At 44.5% G+C, this 22,840-nt stretch overlaps 1 protein-coding gene across 1 annotated transcript in view; it reads left to right on the plus strand.

Annotated features, from left to right (window-relative positions):
- Window positions 1-22,840, plus strand: part of LOC120031969 (pleckstrin homology domain-containing family A member 5-like) — a 182,639-nt gene that overhangs the window by 90,734 nt on the left and 69,065 nt on the right. Inside the window, exon 4 of the mRNA XM_038977861.1 lies at window positions 20,282-20,365. Coding sequence (XP_038833789.1) covers window positions 20,282-20,365 — 84 coding nt within the window. The remainder of the gene's footprint in view (window positions 1-20,281; window positions 20,366-22,840) is intronic.

Genomic DNA, 22,840 nt, shown 5'->3' on the forward strand with positions numbered 1-22,840 from the left:
AGGACTAAGAACAAACAAGAGAGAACTATTATAAAGTAGTCTGTGTCTGTAAAATAGGTATAAGATGTATAAATTGAAGGTAAAAGCAGAAGTGTTTATTAGTTTACTCCAATTGGGGGAGCGGTGGTAGGGTTGCGGGGAATAATAATAAAGGTATATTCTTTAAAAAAGTATGTATGTCTATATAGGTATGTGTATGTATATATGTATATATGTATGCATGCGTGTATGGATATATATATTTACCCAAAAAAATATGGGGGATTGGAAATGATGCAGACAATTACATTGGAAGCAACATTCTTTCCGCAATATTAAGCTGATCCACCCCTAAACAAAAAAAACAACAAAAAAAACCCCAAAAAAAACAAAACAAAAAAAAAACGTAGTTAGAGTGAGTGGTCATTATATGACTGGCTGTGAATCTGAGTCATCTCTCCTGGGCTGTTATCTCGTTACGTCTCTCTCCAAACAATGGTTATCACAATCTCTTCTCACTGACATGAGATTGCCTTCCATTTCAGGAAGCACTTGAGGCAGATTTGATAGTCATCACCATGACAACTCGTTGCAACTTTCTACATTTTACATTACACGTTAAATTGTTGTATTGTGCTTTATATCTTGAGGTTTATTCATGTTGTACATTATTATTTTGTTTGTCTGCGTCGATCAATACAATGTGGCCTAAAAAATAAATATATAAATTGAAAACATTGATGTGCCGATTGCAGACTGTAATTCCAAAATGCTGGGTTTTACCACTGATTTTAGCCTACAGTAATATGTCACTTGAGATATGCAAAGTGTATGCAGCATCAGTGGACAGAGATGTGTCGTCTGAAGATGAATGCCTTGCTGCTAGAGTGCTATACTTTGAATAGGATGTTTACAATTACAGCGACTTCCTCTCTTCTGCCTCGTCTGAGAGACAACTCTCAGCGGACACTGCGAGGCTGGAGTTTTACAGAAGCTATACACACGGGGGGACACACACATACTCGCTTGCACGCACACGTGTGCGCCTGATAAGGTTCCACTTGTGGGGAAAGCCAGCCCAGCGGAGCACACATTCGTGATTGGGAGGGAGAGAGACTGTGTGCGCAGTCTAATCAAACCTGAGTGGCATAAAATATCTCTGTAATGATGGTGGATGTGGTTCTCTCACCCTGACCCAAACACGGCACTCTCCTCTCTCGCTGTCATGCATCCACACACATCCAGGACAAACACACACACACACACGCTGCTTGTGGGTACTATGAACACGACTACAACCTGACATATCTACTCTGCTACAGAGAGTGGCATTAGTGATCTGGCTGCTGTTTGTGAATCATACAGCAAGACTCACACTGCCAGGTAGCGAGAGAGACATGCAACACACTGCGTAGGAGAGAGAGAGAGAAAGGCAGCTATTTGCCCACTGGTTTTCATATTTCATTTCCCCTCTCGCCTCTGGTGTAAACTTTTGCCTGTTGCGGTCTCTCTCTCTCGTTTACATTGCCAAAGCAAGTGAAATAAACAGTAAAACATTACACTGACAATAGTTCCAAAAGAATAAAGACATTTCAAATGTCATTATGTCTATATACAGTGTAGCAATGATGTGAAAATAGTTCAAATACAAAAGTGAAAGTAAACAGAAATATGGGTTGTGTTTACAATGGTGTTTGTTCTTCACTGGTTGCCCTTTTCTTGTGGCAACAGGTCACACATCTTGCTGCTGTGATGGCACACTGTGGTATTTCACCCAATAGATATGGGAGTTTATCAATATTGGGTTTGTTTTCAAATTCTTTGTGGGTCTGTGTAATCTGAGGGAAATCTGTCTGTCAGCGTGTGTGCACCTCTGGATATAGTTGTTAGTAGTGCATACATACACACAACTTTCCGTGCCCCAGTTTCACTACAGAAATACTGCATTCCAACGATCCCATCTTCTCATGGCCTTCTACAGTATGACAGGTGCATCTGTAGCAAACCAACATGTAGTGCTTGCTATTCCCAGCCATATTCGTCACACTAACAACATCCATATACAGGTAACTGCCAAAATAAAGGAAACACCAACATAAAGTGTCTTCTTGGGCATTGGGCACCACGAGCTGCCAGAACAGCTTCAGTGTACCTTGGCATAGATTCTACAAGTGTCTGGAACTCTATTGGAGGGATGCAACACCATTTTCCATGAAAAATTCCATAATTTGGTGGTTTTTGTTGATGGTGTTGGAAAACTGGTAGATATCTGGTGACTGAGACCCCCCCCCACACACACACACACACACTTTAAATACCCTATGGTCCTTTGAGACCCCTCTTTCAAAGTCACTGAGATAGCTTCTTCTAGCCATATTAGCCAAAATAATAGGCAACTGGGCATTTTATACATGGCCCTAAGCATGATGGGATGATAATTGCCTAATAAACAGGAAGCACCTGCTTTCAATATGCATTCTGTCCCTCATTTATTCAAGTGTTTCCTTTTATTTTGGCAGTTACCGTGTACATCCCATCAATGAGCTCAAGTGTGACTGATAGAACAGTAGACGTGTAACCAACTGTACCCCAGCCTATAGAATGGGAATGGAACAACCCTAGTCATTCATGATTCATGCTGTACTCTAGCTAGCACACGGTCCTCATGCCAGCCCACTCAACTGTCCCTCTCTACCTATACCTGGATGCCCACTCAGACAGGAAACAGGAAGTTACATCACAGAGAGACAGGAAGGAAGTGCAGACCCATGGTATTGACATGTTCAAACCCCTTCACAGTGTATCATATCCCATTCCCCTCACAAACATTATGCTGTCTCTGCTGTTATTTTGAGGTCTGTATTAAATATTAATGTGTAATTTTGTTTAGTCCTGTGAGACTCACTGTTAATGATTTTTATTATCAGTGAAATCCTCAATGAATTATTCACACTAAAACACACCGTTGGAGACAGTGAGAAGAAAAGTCCGGCTTTATTCTGGAAGTGTTTGCTTAGCTCAGGCAAAATTTCAGTAATGATATTCTGAAATAAATGGCTGTTTCCACCCACAGTGTTCCTTTGGGTGTGTTTCAGCACAAATGGACGAGTCTGAAGTCTACTCAATGTACTTTTTAATATGCCACTGGTCACACTGATTGGGTTGGGTGTAAAAGTCTCAAACATATGGTGTCATTTACTGCGTGTCTTAGTCTTTCCTCCCAGTGCAGCTTATGCACGGGGATGCAATGCTGCATAAAGGCCCTAGCTGAGAGTGTGTATGACAATAACTCATGGACATGTTGGGTCTCGGTTCAGCTACACTGTGTTGTGCTGCTGTGACACGGGTGCCATTGAGGACCTATGGCTTTCTCTCTCCTTCCCTTCATCCCCCTCTCTTTCCAGGGATTTTCCTGGTATTGAAATCCTTGGGCGGATTTTAATAGCAGTGTAAATTTCAGGTTTGAGAAACGCTTTCAGTGTAAACTAAAACTGGTTATAAAGTATGTAGAAAAGATAATGGACCTATATATGTGTGTGTGTATATATATATATATATATATATATATATAAATAATATAATATTTGGGAACTAAAAAAATCACAGAAATAAAAGCTTAGACAGTCAGAGAGAATTGAAAACAATGAATTTAGATGCATTAGCCATGGCAAAATGCATAGAATTGCAGGTAATTAGATTTAAAACTGTACAAAATTATCTCAGCTTCATGGCAGAATATGTAGATTCGTAGGAAAATGTGCTTTTAAAACTAAAACAATTTCTCTCAGCTCCATGGAGAAATGTATAGAATTGCAAGAAATTGACTTAAATATTCAACAATGTCTCTACACCGCCAAGATGTTGGCCACTAAAAGTGTCTCTACGATCCAGCAACCACGCCCACTACCCCTTTCTCTTTTACTCCCCCCCCTCCCCACACATCCACTGCTAGGCTCCAGTGGAGCAGTACAGACAAGCCTGGCTGCCTGCTATCCTGCCTCTCCTCCCTCCATCCACCCACAAGCCACCCTCAATCGTCTTATGATCTCCCCCTCCTTTCCTCAATCGCTTCCCCATCTTCTCCCCCACTCTTACTTCATCCATCCTCTCAAACCATCCCTACTCCCTCTCCTTTCTATCCTCCCTCCCTCTGCTGAAGGACACAGTAAATGTCACGCTGCTGCACTGTTGCCTGTCTCCCCTGTTGCCCCGGCAACCTGCCTGGGCAACATGTGACCAAACAGACAAGCCACGTGTGTGTGAAGAGCAGAGTAGTCTGGTGTGTGTGTGTGTGTTATCAACCTCGTACAGCCTCTCTTCTGAAACTCTCTACCATAACTCAGCCATCAGTGTTTACCCCTGCTGCTAATGCTAATCCTCTAATCAACATACTGTTTATATTGGCTTCATTAAAGACCTCCGTCTGAGAGGGTAACAAGCCTGGTGTTTCAGTGACTGACCTTCGTGTTATTGCCCTCTCCACTCCTCCAGTAGCCTGTTAAAATTCCCTAGTAAGTTTCACTATGACAGGAGAGTAACTCCCTGTGTGTCCAAACGGCACCTTATTCTCTACATAGTACATTCATTTTGACCACGGCCAGCATAGGGCTCAGGTCAAAAGTAGTGAACTATATAGGGTACCATTTCAGACTCTCTCTCTCTCCTCTCTCTGTTGGGGTTACTGACTACCCTCCTCCCTCTGTTTCTGTTTCTGCCCCCATTGTTAAATACTGTATCTGCTCTGCACTAGTGTCTCACTCTAATGGATTCAGGTTGCCTACAGCAGTTTCCCAACCCTGGTCCTCCGGTACCCCCAACAGTACACCGTTTCGTTGGAGCTCTTGACAAACACCTCATTCATCTCAGGGCTTGATGGTTAGTTGGACAGCTGTTCTTGTCCAGGGTTACAATAAGCATGTGTACTGTTGGGGGTACTGGAGGACCAGGGTTGGGAAACACTGACCTACAGGACACACTAGCAGTAAGGTTAAGGGCATTGGGTTTTACAGGCTCAAACTCATCACATTAGATAAGAAGTTAAAGGTCAACTTTGTTGATGGAACTTTTCAAAAGCGTTGCAGTTTTTTTTAAATCGCAGCTCCTTAAAAAATGGAACAGGAAATGTAGTCGGCCCAAAATATGAAACCATTTTGGGTTTTATAGGAAAACGTCCGTAATCTCTGTGACAGTTATAGTGGGGAGAAGACAGGAGGATAGAAGAGGTCTTTGTTAGCTCTATCTCCTTTACCACTTGCTGACTGACACACAGCAGCAGAGACCAGAGAGCCTAGATATGATAATACACACACACACACACCATCTCCAACACCCATAGACTCTTGTCATTGATTCACTCCTTTAACTCCTCGTCGTGGTCAGTGCTTACGTCTCTTTGTGTGTGTGTGTGTGCGTGCGCACTTTTGCAAGTGTGTTGGTCTCTGCTTACAGATGGCTGCTTCCCAAAATATTCTGCTTAGAAGCTTGTTTCACTTATCAACAGAGGGAGATTGATATGTAATGCCGACAGCAATCTCTTTAATTAGCAGACATTTTACTTGATAAAATACTGTGGAGACGTTTTTCAAATCAAGTACCATACGTCCGCTGGGCGCTGCCTCTGGGTTTGGACAGATACAGTTCCTGGGAGTATTTTAAATAAAAATGTACAATTCTGAATTTAGAGTTTTAGGACAGGAGAGTTCCTTGTCTATCCAATACGAGCTCACACGCACTATGGAGCCCAACACCGCAGCTCTCTTCCCTAGCCCTATTTGACAATATCAGCTTTCCTAGGCTAGCCAGCTTTCAAAACCTTTCTCTCTCTGCCCTGGTCAAAAGTAGTGCACTATATTGGAAATAGGGTGCTGTTTGGGACGCACGTATGGGTTTAGACTTCAAACGCATGCCCCCTGTTGTTTCCTGGACAGTTGAAGCAGGGTGGATCTAGTGGACTTTTCCATTCTACTTACCTCATCACTGCCAATGGGTATTGTTCATCCTCCCTCACCATCACGCCTTCCTCCCACATCCCTCCTTCCCTTGTATCTGACGGAGTTCAGGTCAGGTTGTTCCTCTGAGTTTTATATGATTCAGGGTTTTATAGAAGACGGCATTCTATGAGTCAGCATTAAAGGTGCTACACAGGATTATTTATTTTTTTATGTTGCATTGTAATTTCAGAAAATGCCCATAATATATCTGCGGTAATAGTGGAATTATAGTGTTTCACAGTATTACTTAACCACCAGTGTTGTGGTTGACTGATATTTGCCTATTGATTTCTCCCGCCGAAGTTGCATCTGTTATCAAAATGTGAAAGCTGTTTTGACTTTGTGGCTGTGTTATCTAGGTCAAGTGGCCGATGTAGAAATTGTTCTGTCATTTCCTGGTTGCTAAAATTCTATACTGAACACTTAATTTCAGTTTGTGGCAAAACAAGCACTGAATAGTTTAGGGAATCATCGCTGTGAAAATCTTTTCAATAAGGAAAAGTATGCTTTTTGAAGCCGGTCGACCGAAACCTAAAGTAAAAGGCTCAAGCGCGAGTCTCCGCCATGTTATGGGAAAATGGGATGGGGGAGATTGGTTTTGAATGCAGCTTATTGCTGTTACAATTCACCTAGCTTCCACATAGGGGATAAATTCTGAGAAAATCTAGTTGTAGCACCAATTCTAGTTGTAGAAAATCTAGTTGTAGCATGTTGTGGCATGTTTTTTTTAGCCATGCCAGGTTGGTTGTTTTTCTCTGCTATTTAAAACTATTGAGGAACCCCAGCAGGGTTCAATACAATTTTCTGTGTGGAGAGAATATGTAGTGATGAGCCTTTCTCTCAGCCTTTTACTACCCTGGTTTAAGCTGGCGTCCTGTCTCTTTTCCCAACACACATACACACTAAAAAGGTCCTCTCTCTGGAGCCATTGTGCCCCCGGTGTCCCCTCTCCTCTCCTACCCATCACCACGGCCCCTCCTCTCCTCCAGGCCTGAATAACAGCACTAAACTGGGGGGGGGGGGGGGGGGGGGGGGGGGCAGATTAGACCCCCCACAACCATTGTCTGCTTTCTATTAGAAAGAGCCCAGACTTGTGGTTGAACTTCAGGATCTTGTTATCCATTTACACACTGTAGTGCGTGTGTTCTAGTACCACATATCACAGCCTGGAATGAATACATGTTAGATGGGACTCTAGAGGAACATCACGCATTAAGTTAATGATATAGGCCTAGCTTTGGAGCAGAAGCATGTAGGCTTACCTTATTATTTGCACTCAGGAGACGCCATGCATTAGATGTAATTTTGTTACCATGTAATGTTCCGATAGCTCTAAACGATTAGGTCTATAGTTTACATTGAGATGAGCCTGTTAACTAGCGTGTGTCTACTGCATTTTGCACGCCACCAGCGGTCACACACATACAGCCCGAGGCACACCGCTCATAATATGTGTAGCCTATAACGTGTTTTTCAACGCACACGTGATGACACATCTGCTATGAACGATTCAATTACCCGTGCGTTACATCGCGTTTCAATTAGGTTTGAAAGTCATAAACGCACAGCACGGCAGATTTGTTCCAGCTCGGTCGGCGGCGCGCATTTAACAGAGCGGGCGAGGAGGAGCGCGCCAGTCAGTGAGCGGTCACTGAAGTGCGCTGCTCTCACCCAGTCCGCATCTGGAAAGACTGCGTTTATTTCACCAGTTTTACTGGCTTCACCACCACAGGCGTCCACTCGTAAGTAAACACTATCCGGAAATTATTTAGTAATGTTCTGTAGTCATGCTTGGATATGATTTGTTTATTCTATAGGCTATTGAAATAATGGCATTGCTATTTATGCGTGCGGTAATGTGATGCCTTGTTGGTATGACAGGCTATATTTCACTGTAGCCCACGCGCTGTCATACATTATGCATATTTTATGAAGTACACACGGGATGCGCTGCTCAAAATAGGACTGATGCTCAGATTCTTCCATATAGGGAACTCTACCATTTGTTGTGATATACTGTGCTCTGTCGTTGCTGCTTTGTGTAACAATGCCAATAGGATAGTAGGCTTAAGCAATCTTAAAAGACAGGGTTAAATTATGAAACTGTAAATGCAATTGTATTTGATTGTTATATTTCGTATCATGCATTCAGCTCTATTTGCTTACTGCATCCCATAGCCGCTGTTACTCAGCCTCTCCTGTTCTCCTCTCTCTATCTATAGTTCATTTAACCTGCCCAGACCCCTGGGGATAATAGAATGGGAGCTTGTCTCTATTTCTCTCCATCAAATTGTTGCTATTCCTTCTCATTCTGGACCCATGTGATCGCTCTCTTTCCTGTGGTGCACAGCGTGTCGTTAGGGGTGTCAGGCTGTTCCCTGCGTCCCGCTGGGAATCAGATTAAAGTTGTATTAACAAGCTGTGGTTCAGTGATGCCAAAGGGACCATGTATTTCCCTCAGCCAGCTCCATGCATCTCATTGGTCAGCTCTCTGAGTCCATGTTGATGAGTCTCCCTACTCCTTAGACTCCTCTGTCAGGGTTTCTTTGCTCTATTAATTAGGAAGTTTCTGTTTCTACCATTTTGGAATTAAGCAGCTATCAGTCTCACTATGCCAGTGTCCATTTGGGGATACACGTAATTACTTTAAGGAATCCAGACGTTTTCTGTGTGTGTGGGCTTGAATAATTTTCATTTAAAGGAAGGTAGACTTTTAGGGGACTTTCCCACCAAATTGGTTTGGAGCTTGCTTTCACCCTTAGGTCGGTTAGTTTGGACTGTTGTGGATGCTATCTGCACTCGGGAGTGCGCTAAACAACGCACGTGGTTCACTCAAAAAGGGTGGTCTCGGTCCGATTCCATTCTTACATTGGTGCGGTTCGCTGCAGGTGAGAAGGCTGTCCGAACCAAACTCAGGACAAGAATCAGAGGCATGCGGTATCAAGGCGAGACCCAAATGCAGACTCGGGGTCTTACAATGTTTATTAATCCAAAGGTGTAGGCAAGAGAATGGTCGTGGACAGGCAAAAAGGTCAAAACCAGATCAGAGTCCAGGTACAGAGTGGCAGAATGGTCAGGCAGGCAGGTACAAATTCCATAAACAGACAAGTGTCAAAACCGGGAGGACTAGAAAAAGGAGAATGCAAAAAGCAGGAGAACGGGAAAACCCGCTGGTTGACTTGGAAAACATACAAGACGAACTGGCACAGAGAGACAGGAAACACGGGGATAAATACACTGGCACAGAGAGACAGAAAACACAGGGATAAATACACTGGCACAGAAAGACAGGAAACACAGGGATAAATACACTGGGGAAAACAAGCAACACCTGGAGGGGGGTGGAGACCATAACGAGGACAGGTGAAACAGATCGGGGTGTGACAGCAGTATTATTGGTTGATCGACTGTGAGCGTTTGATGAAATGCACACAGTACCATATCTCAAACATTCTGTGAGTAGCAGTGCATTTAAGAGCCATCCGATGCAGATTAAGCTGGGGCTATAGGCTAAATATAGTCAGTTCACGTCGCAGTTTGTGGCTATTGTGCTGTTTCCTCCCGCATGTTGTTGGAAGACCAAAGCGATTGTAATATGAAGATTGTCAGTCAGTCAGTCAGTAATGGATGTGTTCACCTGATTAATGCCCTAAAGATCAACTTGACAAATTAAGAGAAATTAGAGCACTGTAAGACTCCGAGCATCTCCATCACAAGGACAAGAGGAGCCCGTTGGCAGGCACCCTATTCCCTGTAAGTGCACGACTTTTGCCCCATGAGCCACAAGCATATAGAGCTCTGTTCTGATCAAAAGTAGGGCACTATATTAGGGACCATGGTGCCATTAGAGACACATAAAGGGGTTGACAGGACCACGGATTGATGGACTGACTGACAGACAGACAGACAGAGGGCAACATGTGGCACTCTAGTTCTATTGTCTCCATGGTGACCCTGACTGGCCCAATCCAGACCATATTTCTTCCATCTGTTTTTAATTTATTGTATCTGTTATTTTCCCCTGTCTTCTTTTGAACTGTCCTTCTATCTAGACATGGAAATCAAATAAAGTTGCTCTGAACCGTTCACAGCCTGGCATTCCATTCCCCCTGCCATAGAACTACATAACATCAGCCATCTGCCATTGCGGTTACTATTGGCAACACACTCAGCAGAGGATGAAATACCTCAGCAGTTTGACTTGTTTGGGTTTTATCCATGCTGTTTTCCTGACTGCATTATTTAATATGTAACTGTGGGTTATTTTCTGCTCTCTGAGGTGAATCTGAGTCCATATGTGGTCCCGTGTGGCTCAGTTGGTAGAGCATGGCGCTTGCAACGCCAGGGTTGTGGGTTCATTCCCCACGGGGGGACCAGGATGAATATGTATGAACTTTCCAATTTGTAAGTCGCTCTGGATAAGAGCGTCTGCTAAATGACTTAAATGTAAATGACTTAAATGTAAATATGCTGTTGCAGTACCTACCTATAGTAGCTAGTAGCTACAAGTCTGTGTTGTGTGTGTGTATTCATAATTATCTTCTATTCGTATGGATGGGTTATAGCGGACTGTTATTTGCAGATTAGAAAAGGCTAAAGGAGATTGCCATGTATGTCATTTTAAATGCCACCTTGTTGAAATGCCATTTCTAATCGGTGAACCCAGAACCAAATGTTGCATGCCGGTGTGCTGGCCAGAATTTATGTTAAGAGTCTGTCATACTGTCACAGGTAACTAGGGACGTAACGAATGTTCTTAACGTTTAAACTGCCGTTTTTAAAAATCGTTTAAACAGAAAAAAAACCATAATGAGGTGAATTTACAATGGGTATGACCGCTAGGGGGCAATGCAGTTCAATCTACTGGAGTCCTGGCTACCTACCAGACAGCGCTCACCTTACTGCTGTCCTCCACCCACTCAGCAACGATGGTATTAATGCCGTCCTAGGTTCTCTGTTGTGACTCTCCTCAATGTTCTCAGTTGTCAGTACATGGGACTTCATGTCCCACTTCCCATCAATGTGAGGGCTCGTTTCAGTGATGTATAACAGGGTGTTCATAGATGTCAAACCACCTGTTGTTAAGGCCACGTATGTTTGAGAGTGTCTGTTTTGTGCTTGAAGAGCAACCATTGTACAATTTACTCCATCAGGGCCGTCACGTTTTTTTCGCCATGGCATCTAGTAGTCTGGTTGTTGATATGTCATTAGGGTATTGAAGCCGACATCCTCTACCATTTTACAATGGCTGCATATCAACTGCAATCGTTTCTGTTTTCTGTGCTGTGATTTTCTCACTTCGTCCCTTAACGCACTGCTGCTAGCAGCGGGTTGGGTCTCACGGTGCCTCCCTTTCAGCACCTGTACCTCCACTGTAGCTCAGTTCCACCTCGCAAAAGTTTGCATTTCACCACCTTCTCATTTAACTTCTCAAAGTTTTGCCATACAGGACTTCGCAGCTGTCGCTTGCCTTTCTCACTCTCTGCTATTCCAACTGTTAACGACGATGACGTGCCGAGCGCTTTATATCTGTGGCAAATCATTTGAAAGATGTCCAGCTACTTACAGCATTGTTGTGTTAGGTATTTATTAAAAAATATATGTTTTGCCAGTATGATGATTATCAGGACCTGTTAGTGGTAGTTTTGTGATAACGGCACTGTGATTTCAATTTTGTAGAAACATTCTAAAGGTTAATGATCACACATTTGTTTAAACATCAGGAGAATATGTACATCTCAAATGGCACCCTATTCCCTACATAGTGCACTACTTTTGACAAGGGTCCCTAGAGCTGTGGTCAAAACTAGTGCACTATATAGGGAATAAGTGCCATTTGGGATGCACTCTATATCAAAGCAGCTGGTATGTATTCTGCATGTAAACATTAGCCCTGGACTTGTCACATTGGGTACTGTATTATCAGCCCAAGCTCTCACTCTTAACCTGATTATGAGTTGTATGTGCAGGAATTACTTTTTGATTGAGCAACAAAAGGGGATTTGTTCTCGTCTCCCTTCTCAAAAAATGAGCTTCAGCAAGTTGTCGGTGATGTGGAGGACAGCTAGTGGGAATGAGCTTTATAGTAGCTGATTAGTTTAGCTCACCCTGGATCTTGCTGTTATACAGTAGGTGCTCCCTGCTACTGTAAGTAATAGCCTAACTGTTTTAGTGCACTTCATGTTCAGTTCAAATGATATAAGGTGTTGTTTTGTCCCTCGATAGGCTTTTCAGTTAATAGTGGTAGAGTGTGGCATTCTCGAGTACCGGCACTAGGATTTCGTTTTTACGTCAATGTGTAGTTGTGATTTAATTGAAGTGCTTGTTGGAGTTTTTAGTTACTGGCTCTTCTAACAGAAGGCTTCTCTGTGTTGGAGAGACTCTCCAAACCTCATCACAGGACAGTGGGCTGCCTCAACAGATACACTATATATACAGAAGTATGTGGACACCCCTTCAAATTAGTGGATTTGGCTTTTTCAGGTATATAAAATTGAGGAGCAATGCAATCTCCAAAGACAAACATTGGCAGTCGAATGGCCTTACTGAAGAGCTCTGTGACTTTCAACGTTGCACCGTCATAGGATGCCCCCCTTTCGGACCCCCGGGTGCTGAAGCGCGTAGCGCGTAAAAATCATCTGTCCTCGGTTGCAGCACTCACTACCGAGTTCCAAACTGCCTGTGGAAGCAACGTCAGCACAAGAACTGTTCGTCAGGAGCTTCATGAAATGGGTTTCCATGGCCGAGCAGCCGCACACAAGCCTAAGACCACCGTGGGCAATGCCAAGCGTCGGCTGGAGTGGTGTAAAACTCACCACCATTGGATTCTGTAGCAGTGGAAACGCATTCTCTGGAGTGATGGCAGTCTGACAGACGAATTCTGGGTTTGGTGGATGCAAGGAGAATGCTACCTGCCCGAATGCATAGTGCCAACTGTAAAGTTTGGTGGAGGAGGAATAATGGTCTGGGGCTGTTTTCATGGTTCGGCTAGTCCCCTTAGTTCCAGAGAAGGGAAATCTTAACGCTACTGCATACAATGACATTCTAGATGATTCTGTGCTTCCATCTTTGTGGCAACAGTTTGGGGAATGCACTTTCCTGTTTCAGCATGACAATGCCCCCGTGCAAAAAGCGAGGTCCATACAGAAATGGTTTGGCGTTATCGGTGTGGAAGAACTTGACTGGCCTGCACAGAGCCCTGACCTGAACCCCATTGAACACCATTCAGATTAATTGGAACTCCAACTGTGAGCCAGGCCTAATCGCCCAACATCAGTGCCCGACCTCACTAATGTTCTTGTGGCTGAATGGAAGCAAGTCCCCGCAGCAATGTTCCAACATCTAGTGGAAAGCCTTCCTAGAAGAGTGGGGGCTGTTTATAGCCGCAAAGGGAGGGACCAACTCCATATGAATGTCTATGATTTTGAAATGAGATGTTTAACGAGCAGGTGATCACATGCTTTTGGTCATGTAGAGTACATACTGCCATGGAAGGCATCACATTAACACGAGGAACAGAAGAGAGGATGGCGTTCTGTAGGAGGACTGTTTATTCATAGATCTGCTGACGATGATGAAAGGAAGGAAAATTAAGATGGCATCCGCTTGATGGCAATTAGAAGTGCTTTTTGTTATTGTTTAGAATACTGCCAACCAAAGCCAAACCCTACAGTGGTTGTTTTGTGTGTGTGTGTGTGTGTGTGTAGCCTGGGTTGTGTGCAGTGGAGGCAGTATCTGACGTTTTTAAAGAGCTTTTCTCCTCCCTAGGAAAGGTGTACAATACATGTCATGGGTGAGTCAGAGTGCTACTCTGAATGCTGAGAGAGAGAGAGCAGGATGCAGAAAGGGAGAGAGGATGTTGAATAGAGAGAGAGCGAGGCATGGGGAGAGAGGGATGGAGAGAGTGCAAGGGAAATGAGGAAGGTCTGTCTCTGTGGCCTTTCTGAAAGGTTACGCAGCGGTGCCACAGGGACAGTGTGAATGGCAGCGGTCTCTACAGGGAGCGGATTAGCAATTGTTGACTGACCCTCGGTCTTTATAATAGCACAATACTGAAACAAGGGTCTGAATATGGACACATTGTTCTCACCATGCCGGGCCTGTACAGAACCGAACACCGAGACGTGTACACACTTTGCACATCAGAAGACTTGTCATTCATCCGCTGTGGATGAAGACATTTAGAAGGGGCCGGCCCTGGCCTGCGCTATAGCCATATGACCAAGGCAACATTTCACTTGGCATTTAGAGCAGAGCGAATCATACATCCAGGGGAACAAACGTGGTCTGACATTTTACATGTGGTTTTAATGTTTCTGACGTCTTATGGATTAGCTGTCATCATAAGATTGATGGGGCTCCTCCTGCTCCTGACCTCTTGTTATGTAGGCCATATGACAGTGGTGTGTATGCTCCTGTGAGAGCGAATTTACAAGATTATGTTTACAGGATTATACAATCAAATGGTTGTTTTATGGAATAGGGGTCTTAGAACACTCATCTGTGCGTGGTCTTCTGAGTTTGGCCTCTGGGGGCCCAGTGTATTTACGATGCCTTTTTGGTGATAACACCGAAAGACAGCATTCCATAGCATGAGTTGGTGTTTGTGTGCCGGGAGATACCAGGGTGGAGATGGCTCAGGTATGGATAATGATGAGGGGAACCTTGTTTGGGGGCCAGACCCTGGTTTCCACACAATGCGAACAGTCTTTACAGCAGATGCTGTCTGCTGTGAATTATTAATTGCGTTCATACAAATCCTAACCTTGTGACCCATTCCACACATCTGTTGTTTGTCATGTAGACTAAGGGGGTGTATTTTTGCTATAAAAGATCTTTGTGTCGGGGCTCTCAACGAATCATCTGAGGGTGCTTCGTCGACCAGTCCTTCGTCGACCAGAGCACTCACAACATTCACGTGTGTGTGTGTGTAACCTGCTCTCCTTATTAATAAGCGAATAAAGATTTAGTTTAAGGAAACTCTGACTTGTGTGATAAGTTTGTCTCTCCTCATTTAATAATAAAGAAATAACCACCACAGTCCTCACACAGGGGCTTGTTATTACCCACAACGCACTGGGGCACTTATCAGAGAGCAGCATGAGTAGCAGACTTCCGCTGGCAACATGCCCTCTCCACATCCTCCCTTCCTCTCCTCCACTCTCCCCCTCATCCTCCCTTCCTCTTCTCCACTCTCCTCCTCATCCTCGCTTCCTCTCCTCCTCATCCTCCCTTCCTCTCATCCTCCACTCACCACCTTCTCCCCTTTTTCTGTTTTTGGGTGATTACTTCTCCTGCACTCTTTCTCAGTTTAGTCTGTATCTCTCCCTCTCTCGGTCTCTATCTCTGGTCTGAATATCTCTCTCGCTCTGTTTTCTCTCCCAGTCTCCCTCCATCATCGCCGGCGGCCGGCTTTTGAAAAATTGTTTACAGCCAATTAGGGTGATTTGTAATGCTGTGCTGTGTGTTAGCGGGCGGCAGGGAGGGATGGAGAGGTGGAAGAAGTGCCTGTTGATTCTTTTTTTTTTTATCAGCGTTTTCCAATAAACACATTATTTCTCTCGGTCCCTCAGTCCTTCCTACCAAGCACAATTAGCCTAACACCGAGAAGACTAATCAGAGGCCATGCTGAGACCTGGGTTGACTTCAGCGTGACGGCAAACAACATTCCCATACAGCATTTTACTGTGAAGGAAACGTTCTGAAGCAGGGAGGGAATACCTGTACAATAAGAACACAGATGTTCTGTTCCAAAACGTGTTTCTACGGTGTTCCCTACTGAACACAGGCTGTTTTAGAGTTTGAAGGTATCCGTTATTGGTAGGGCCAGGAGTTTATCTTTGAGATTAAATGCCCTGGAGTTTTTCACATTCCTGTTGGACAGCCAGTTGACAGGTGGTGTAATCCTCTCCGTATGTTCCTTGCCTACCTACCTTGAAGGTCAAATGGGGGGGGGGTACTTATATTTGTCCTGTTTCACTGCTGTTCGAGTGCGAGATGTGAAAGATTTAATTTTTTGTTGTTGTTGCATATCCCAACTCCCACTGAGACATCCTCGGAGAGTGGAGTGGGTCACGGCCAGGGATCAGCCATATCGAAGGCGACCGTGGCGCAGTTGGGGTTAAGTACCTTGCTCAAGGGCACAAGCCGGTTTTTCACCTTGTCGGCACTGGGATTCGAACCAGCGACCTTTTCGGTTACTGACCCAACGCTCTTAACCCTACCGCCCTTACCTACCTACCTAGCGCTGCAACAGACCAGTCACCGGAGCAGAAACAATGACATTTCAGAAGAAAGCGGTGACATACTGCTTTGGCATAAAATACTGCTCTCTGATTTTATTTCCCCGTCTGTTTACAATTCAGCTCCTGTCCTTATACTCAACGTTGCTTGCATGTTAAAGAGAATAGATCATCCTCTTTCTGGGGGGGGGGGTAACAGAAAAGCTATTCAAAAGAATTCCATAGAATTCACTACTTCATACCCTTCTGTTTCACCTTGCAATGTTCAGAAAATGAGTAGAACATACAGCCGCTGTTGATAATCAGTCATGTGATGCCTCGCTGAAGAGGACACCAAGGTACTCTGCAGACTTATTTAATGGCTGTAATTCAAGGTGATCCTTATCTCTCTCTGCCTCGGCCTCCTCTGTCGACTCTAAGCAATGTGTGGTGTGCTCCAGCTGTAATTCAAGTCACGGCTCGTTATGGCATGGCTTGCCCCACATCACACATAACAACATCAGTGTATCTGGGAAGGAAAATGGTGCATAACATCTGAGGTAATATTTTTTTTGTTGGTTATATATGTTTCGGTTTTGGCTCAGAGGCAGTCTGTTGCGGCTTTATTGACAAGCCCCAGGTTGTAATTTCATGATACGTTATTACTTTTAGCATGACTGAGTCTGACAGTGAGTGTGTGTATATAAGTTGTCCTCAGAGGCTAGAAAGACATTATTGCTCTTCCTTTTAACCAGTGGAAATTGATGTTGCTCTCTGATACTGGAGAGCCATTGGAGGATGCAGTTGTTTTTGATTTTCTGACTGATGATCATGGTCTTCCCACCGCTTTCAGAAAGTACAGCTTCCCCCTTTCATTGAGTTTTGTTTATCATTTCCCACGTTGCCATCTTGATTTCTTGTTACTCGAAGTGGGGGGGGGGAAAGGCCAAGTGGAAACACTTCTGAGACCCCCTGGTGGTGTCTCCACAGCCTTGACATATATACACACACACACACACACACACACACTTACACACACTCACTTACACACACACTTACACACACTCACTTACACACACATGCACTTGGGTAATCTCCAGAACTCATGAATAAAAGCAGATCCTGTCGTGGCTTTGAGTGATTGTGCTTTGTGATTCTATGTGACAGATGGAAGACATGGAGCGCAGTTAATAATAGACAGTACAGGCGACATGTCTCTCTGGCTCAGCTGTGACTGTGTCCTGGATGTCAGGGCTGGAACATCTCCAGCAGGGACACAGTCCAGAGACCAAGCCCACGAACACTGCTGCTTCACTGGGTAGATTAGCACAGCAGACCCCCTGGCATGGCCTTAGTAGGAGACCGATCCGTAGAGAGAGAGGAGTGTTCCATCTCCATCTGTGACCCCTGCAGGCCAGACTATCCTCTTGCTCCAGTGTTGAGTTAACTGAAGTGTGTTGTATTGCACAAGAGCTACAGCAGGCCCTACAGCAGTGGAGAATGCCAGTGTGTGTGTGGCAGTGGTATTTTAGCAAGTTACAGATGAAACCAGGTGTTTCAGCCACAAGCCTAGCTAACTACAGCCCAGCTGAGACACTCGGTACGCCTGCAGGGATATCATATACGGTGTGTGTGTGTGTGGGTCCGTGGCATCATACTGTGTGTGTGTGGGTCCGTGGCATCATACTGTGAGTGTGTGGGTCCGTGGCCTCATACAGTGAGTGTGTGTGTGTGTGTGGGTCCGTGGCCTCATACAGTGTGTGTGGGTCCGTGGCATCATACAGTGTGTGTGGGTCCGTGGCATCATACAGTGTGTGGGTCCGTGGCATTATACAGTGTGTGTGTGTGGGTCCGTGGCATCATACAGTGTGTGTGGGTCCGTGACATCATACAGTGTGTGTGAGTGTGCCCACACTGTGTGCCCACACTGCTGCCTCCCAGAGACAATCAATTGATAAATATACAGTACACTCTCTCTTTCAGATACCCATCCATGTCCAGATGAGCCTAGAGAGCTGTTAAATCCATGAGACAAGCGTATTCTCTGTCTGTACAGTCTGTCCTACCCTCAGTGTGTTTGGAGCAGAAAAGAGAGCTCTGTTCTCTGTAGTCTTTATCAGCACTAAGCGTTCCCCTGCCTCCCCCCTGCCTCCCCTATCAGCACTAAGCGTTCCCCTGAAAAGCTGCTTGTGTCTTACAGAGTGCCGGCTACAGAGGTCTCTCGTTCTGTCTGTGTTCTCTCTGTCTGACTGGCTGAGGTGCTGTAATTGTATTTATAGATAGGTCACCACTTGCTGTGAAACAGCCTGTTAGCTGTGCTCTTGTGATCTAGGGCATATGACTGGAGCAGTTAGGGGCTTCTAGGGAGGGGTAGGTCATTTGTATTCTGCAGTAGTGTTGAAGATCCACGGCTGGATAGCTGTTTGTCACGCGAGAGAACAGAGGATAGTGTCAGTGGAAGAACTATGTTAGATGGTGCTGTATAGAACAGTGTTTGACCCAGGTCAGAAAACAGATGGGCTGCCATGCTGAAGTTTAGCACCACCCCCCACTCAAGGTGTGTAGGCATTGTGTCTGCTGTTCGTTGTTATTCAACAGGACATTGTGTAGTGTGGAGAGGGACACTAATCCTCATCTTCCTACTGCTCCTCAATTGGCTGGTTGACAATTGGTAATATGTTTACTATTGGCTGGTTGACAATGGGTAACATGTTTACTATTGGCTGGTTAACAATGGGTAATATGGTTACTATTGGCTGGTTGACAATGGGTAACATGTTTACTATTGGCTGGTTAACAATGGGTAATATGGTTACTATTGGCTGGTTGACAATGGGTAATATGGTTACTATTGGCTGGTTGACAATTGGTAATATGGTTACTATTGGCTGGTTGACAATGGGTAATATGTTTACTATTGGCTGGTTGACAATGGGTAATATGTTTACTATTGGCTGGTTAACAATGGGTAATATGGTTACTATTGGCTGGTTGACAAATAGGTAATATTGTTACTATTGGCTGGTTGACAAATAGGTACTATTGTTACTATTGGCTGGTTGACAATGGGTAACATGTTTACTATTGGCTGGTTAACAATGGGTAATATGGTTACTATTGGCTGGTTGACAAATGGGTAATATGGTTACTATTGGCTGGTTGACAAATGGGTAATATGGTTACTATTGGCTGGTTGACAATGGGTAATATGGTTACTATTGGCTGGTTGACAAATGGGTAATATGGTTACTATTGGCTGGTTGACAAATGGGTAATATGGTTACTATTGGCTGGTTGACAAATGGGTAATATGGTTACTATTGGCTGGTTGACAATGGGTAATATGGTTACTATTGGCTGGTTGACAATGGGTAATATGGTTACTATTGGCTGGTTGACAATGGGTAATATGGTTACTATTGGCTGGTTGACAAATGGGTAATATTGTTACTATTGGCTGGTTGACAATGGGTAATATGGTTACTATTGGCTGGTTGACAATGGGTAATATGGTTACTATTGGCTGGTTGACAAATGGGTAATATTGTTACTATTGGCTGGTTGACAAATGGGTAATATTGTTACTATTGGCTGGTTGACAAATGGGTAATATGGTTACTATTGGCTGGTTGACAAATGGGTAATATTGTTACTATTGGCTGGTTGACAAATGGGTAACATTGTTACTATTGGCTGGTTGACAAATGGGTAATATGGTTACTATTGGCTGGTTGACAAATGGGTAATATGGTTACTATTGGCTGGTTGACAATGGGTAATATGGTTACTATTGGCTGGTTGACAATGGGTAACATTGTTACTATTGGCTGGTTGACAAATGGGTAACATTGTTACTATTGGCTGGTTGACAAATGGGTAATATGGTTACTATTGGCTGGTTGACAAATGGGTAATATGGTTAACAATGCTGTTATTAATTAATTCTACTTCATGTATGACTTTGGTGGTCTAATATGCCCTCTCTCTCTCTCTCCCCCCCTTATCCCTTTCTCTCCCTGCCCCCCCCCCCCCCCCCCCCCTCTATCCCTCTCCCCCACCTTTCTTTCTCTCTCTATCTCTCTCTCTCTCCAGTCACAATGAGCGGAAGGTGACCTGTAAGCATCCAGTCTCTGGTCTTCCTTCACAAGACAACTGCATCTTTGTCGTCAACGAACAGTAAGTCTCTTCTCTCCCGCTCCCTGACCAGTGGAATGACTCAACATACATGCCAGTGTAATGACATACCCTCAAGTGGACTTGCATGCATACACATTAACCTATAATGCCAGGTTGGTCTCACCCCTGCATCGTGTGTCCATTATTTATGGCACAAGATGAATGTCAAAGTGTGAGTTGAAATGCAGGGAAGTTGTCAACAAATCACATTCATATGAAACTTATAAAACACACAACTTTGTCCTCCAGTAATGCTTCAGGGCCCACATTACTGTCAGATCATGTCACAGTACATTGCATGTTAAATGATGTACTAAATTGGTTATGTGGTGTTTACATAAAATATTCATTCAGTAGTTGAGCATGTATTCACAATGGCATATATTCACAGTTTGAGCTTTTATGCCGTTGTAAATTGACGGAGACGCTGTGAGAAGAGTGGCTTTTATGGACTAGAAAGTGTATTGCACTCCTGGAGCCGTCGAAGAGTCTTGTGACGTCTGATCCAGGGTGCCAGACCTCCGCTTCACACAAAGCACCCTGCGTAAGACGGATGAACTAGGCCTCTGTCTCCCTTCTAAAGAAACGTTAAGAAATCACAGGGCAATGTGAGTTTGGTTTGGGTTTAACTGCTTGGAGTTCAGCGAGACCAGAGACTTTTGAAATGGAAGGCAGCGTTTGCTACTTCACCATTCACCTTCCCTGTCTTCGGCTCAACTTAATCTGAAGGAAAACGGGAGTGTGTTTGGTTTAACTGTGCCGTGGCTACAGCTGCAGAACTGTTGGAGAGGATATGGAAATGGAAGGCTGCGTTGCTACTTCACCAATCATCTTTCCTGCCAAGCTCTGATAAGAGCTCTCAGACACATGTTCCAAAAACACCCACGGTAGAGAGAGGATGGAGGGAGGAGGAGCGTAGGAGTAGAGAGGCCTGTCTTTGTGTATGTGTACATCTCGGAGTTCAGGCTCAAAGGCCTTTTAGAGCTGTCCAGACATCCTCAACCGGAACAGACCGTGTTACCCAACGCACCCTCCTCTCTCTTCTCCCCATGCAAGCTGTCCCCCAGCAAAGTCCATATCGTTTGCCTTGTCTAGCTTGCTGTGTGTGTGCGGGCATGTACGTGCATGTGTATGGAGAAGCCAGAGTTGTTTACTCTAGCCTTCCAAACAGACAGAGAATGGTGTCTCTCAGCCTCCACCTGCCTCCTCCTGCCTTCTCTATCCTGCACTGAGTAGGAATGGACAGACCTGCAGACAGCTACATCTTAGGTAGCTGCTAGGTAGCTAACCAGAGTCTGCACAATATATAATTTGGTAGTGCTAAATCACGATGTCGTTCATATATTTTTTTTATGTTGACAATATATTGTTTTTGTAAGACCAACCACCACAGTAGTGGAATGGAGAGTGACAGAGAGAGCGAGAGCGGACAGAGAGAGCGAGAGCGGACAGAGAGAGCGAGAGCGGACAGAGAGAGCGAGAGCGGACAGAGAGAGCGAGAGCGGACAGAGAGAGCGAGAGCGGACAGAGAGAGCGAGAGCGGACAGAGAGAGCGAGAGCGGACAGAGAGCGTGACTGAGTGCGAGAGAGAGAGTGAGTGACTTTGGTCAATTTCTTCAACAAATGATCAGGTCTATATAATTATCAAGCATACATTAGTAATGGAAAGGAAACACAGACTCTTTGTTTAAGTCTTAAAATTATCCTTTTAGTAATTCAATTGTAGGCAGAAGTCGGTACAGAGTACAGTATAACAGTATATGATAGTTCTGCCAAGTTCTTCAAAATGTCTAAGACATCCTGTAACTCATATAGCCTCCCCAAACCCCCTCACGTAACTCTCCCTAGCAACAACATTTTAATAAATCTAACCTCCCCCTGACAGCAGGAACCATCTTATCAGCAGGTAAAACCTCAGAAGTTGGTTTGACCGAAACTTGACCTTTCATCACAAGTATAGAGTCATAACAATGTGAACGAGTGTAAGCATCTTCTGTCAGGTGGCTGGTTTCATCAGGTCTGTGGCAGCCTTGTGTTCTCGGAGAACCAGATAACCACGGTGGGATCCAGACAGGAGGAGTCTGAACGTAGAAGCCTTCTGATAATGTCTGAAGGTCACAACACTCAAAAACAGGTTTTAACACACACTGAGGTCTCCTGAAGAGGAAACCTTACAGTTTATCATAACATAATGTATTAACCCTTTAAAAGGTATACAGCCTTTGTTTAACCTTCTTCAGTGAGTGACTGAGAGTGACTGACTGAGAGTGACTGTCTGACTGACTGAGAGTGACTGTCTGACTGACTGAGAGTGACTGTCTGACTGACTGAGAGTGACTGTCTGACTGACTGAGAGTGACTGTCTGACTGACTGACTGAGAGTGACTGTCTGACTGACTGACTGAGAGTGACTGTCTGACTGACTGACTGAGAGTGACTGTCTGACTGACTGACTGAGAGACTGACAGAGAGACT

This window comes from Salvelinus namaycush, chromosome 38 (assembly GCF_016432855.1).
Source record: "Salvelinus namaycush isolate Seneca chromosome 38, SaNama_1.0, whole genome shotgun sequence".
Lineage (NCBI taxonomy): Eukaryota > Metazoa > Chordata > Actinopteri > Salmoniformes > Salmonidae > Salvelinus > Salvelinus namaycush.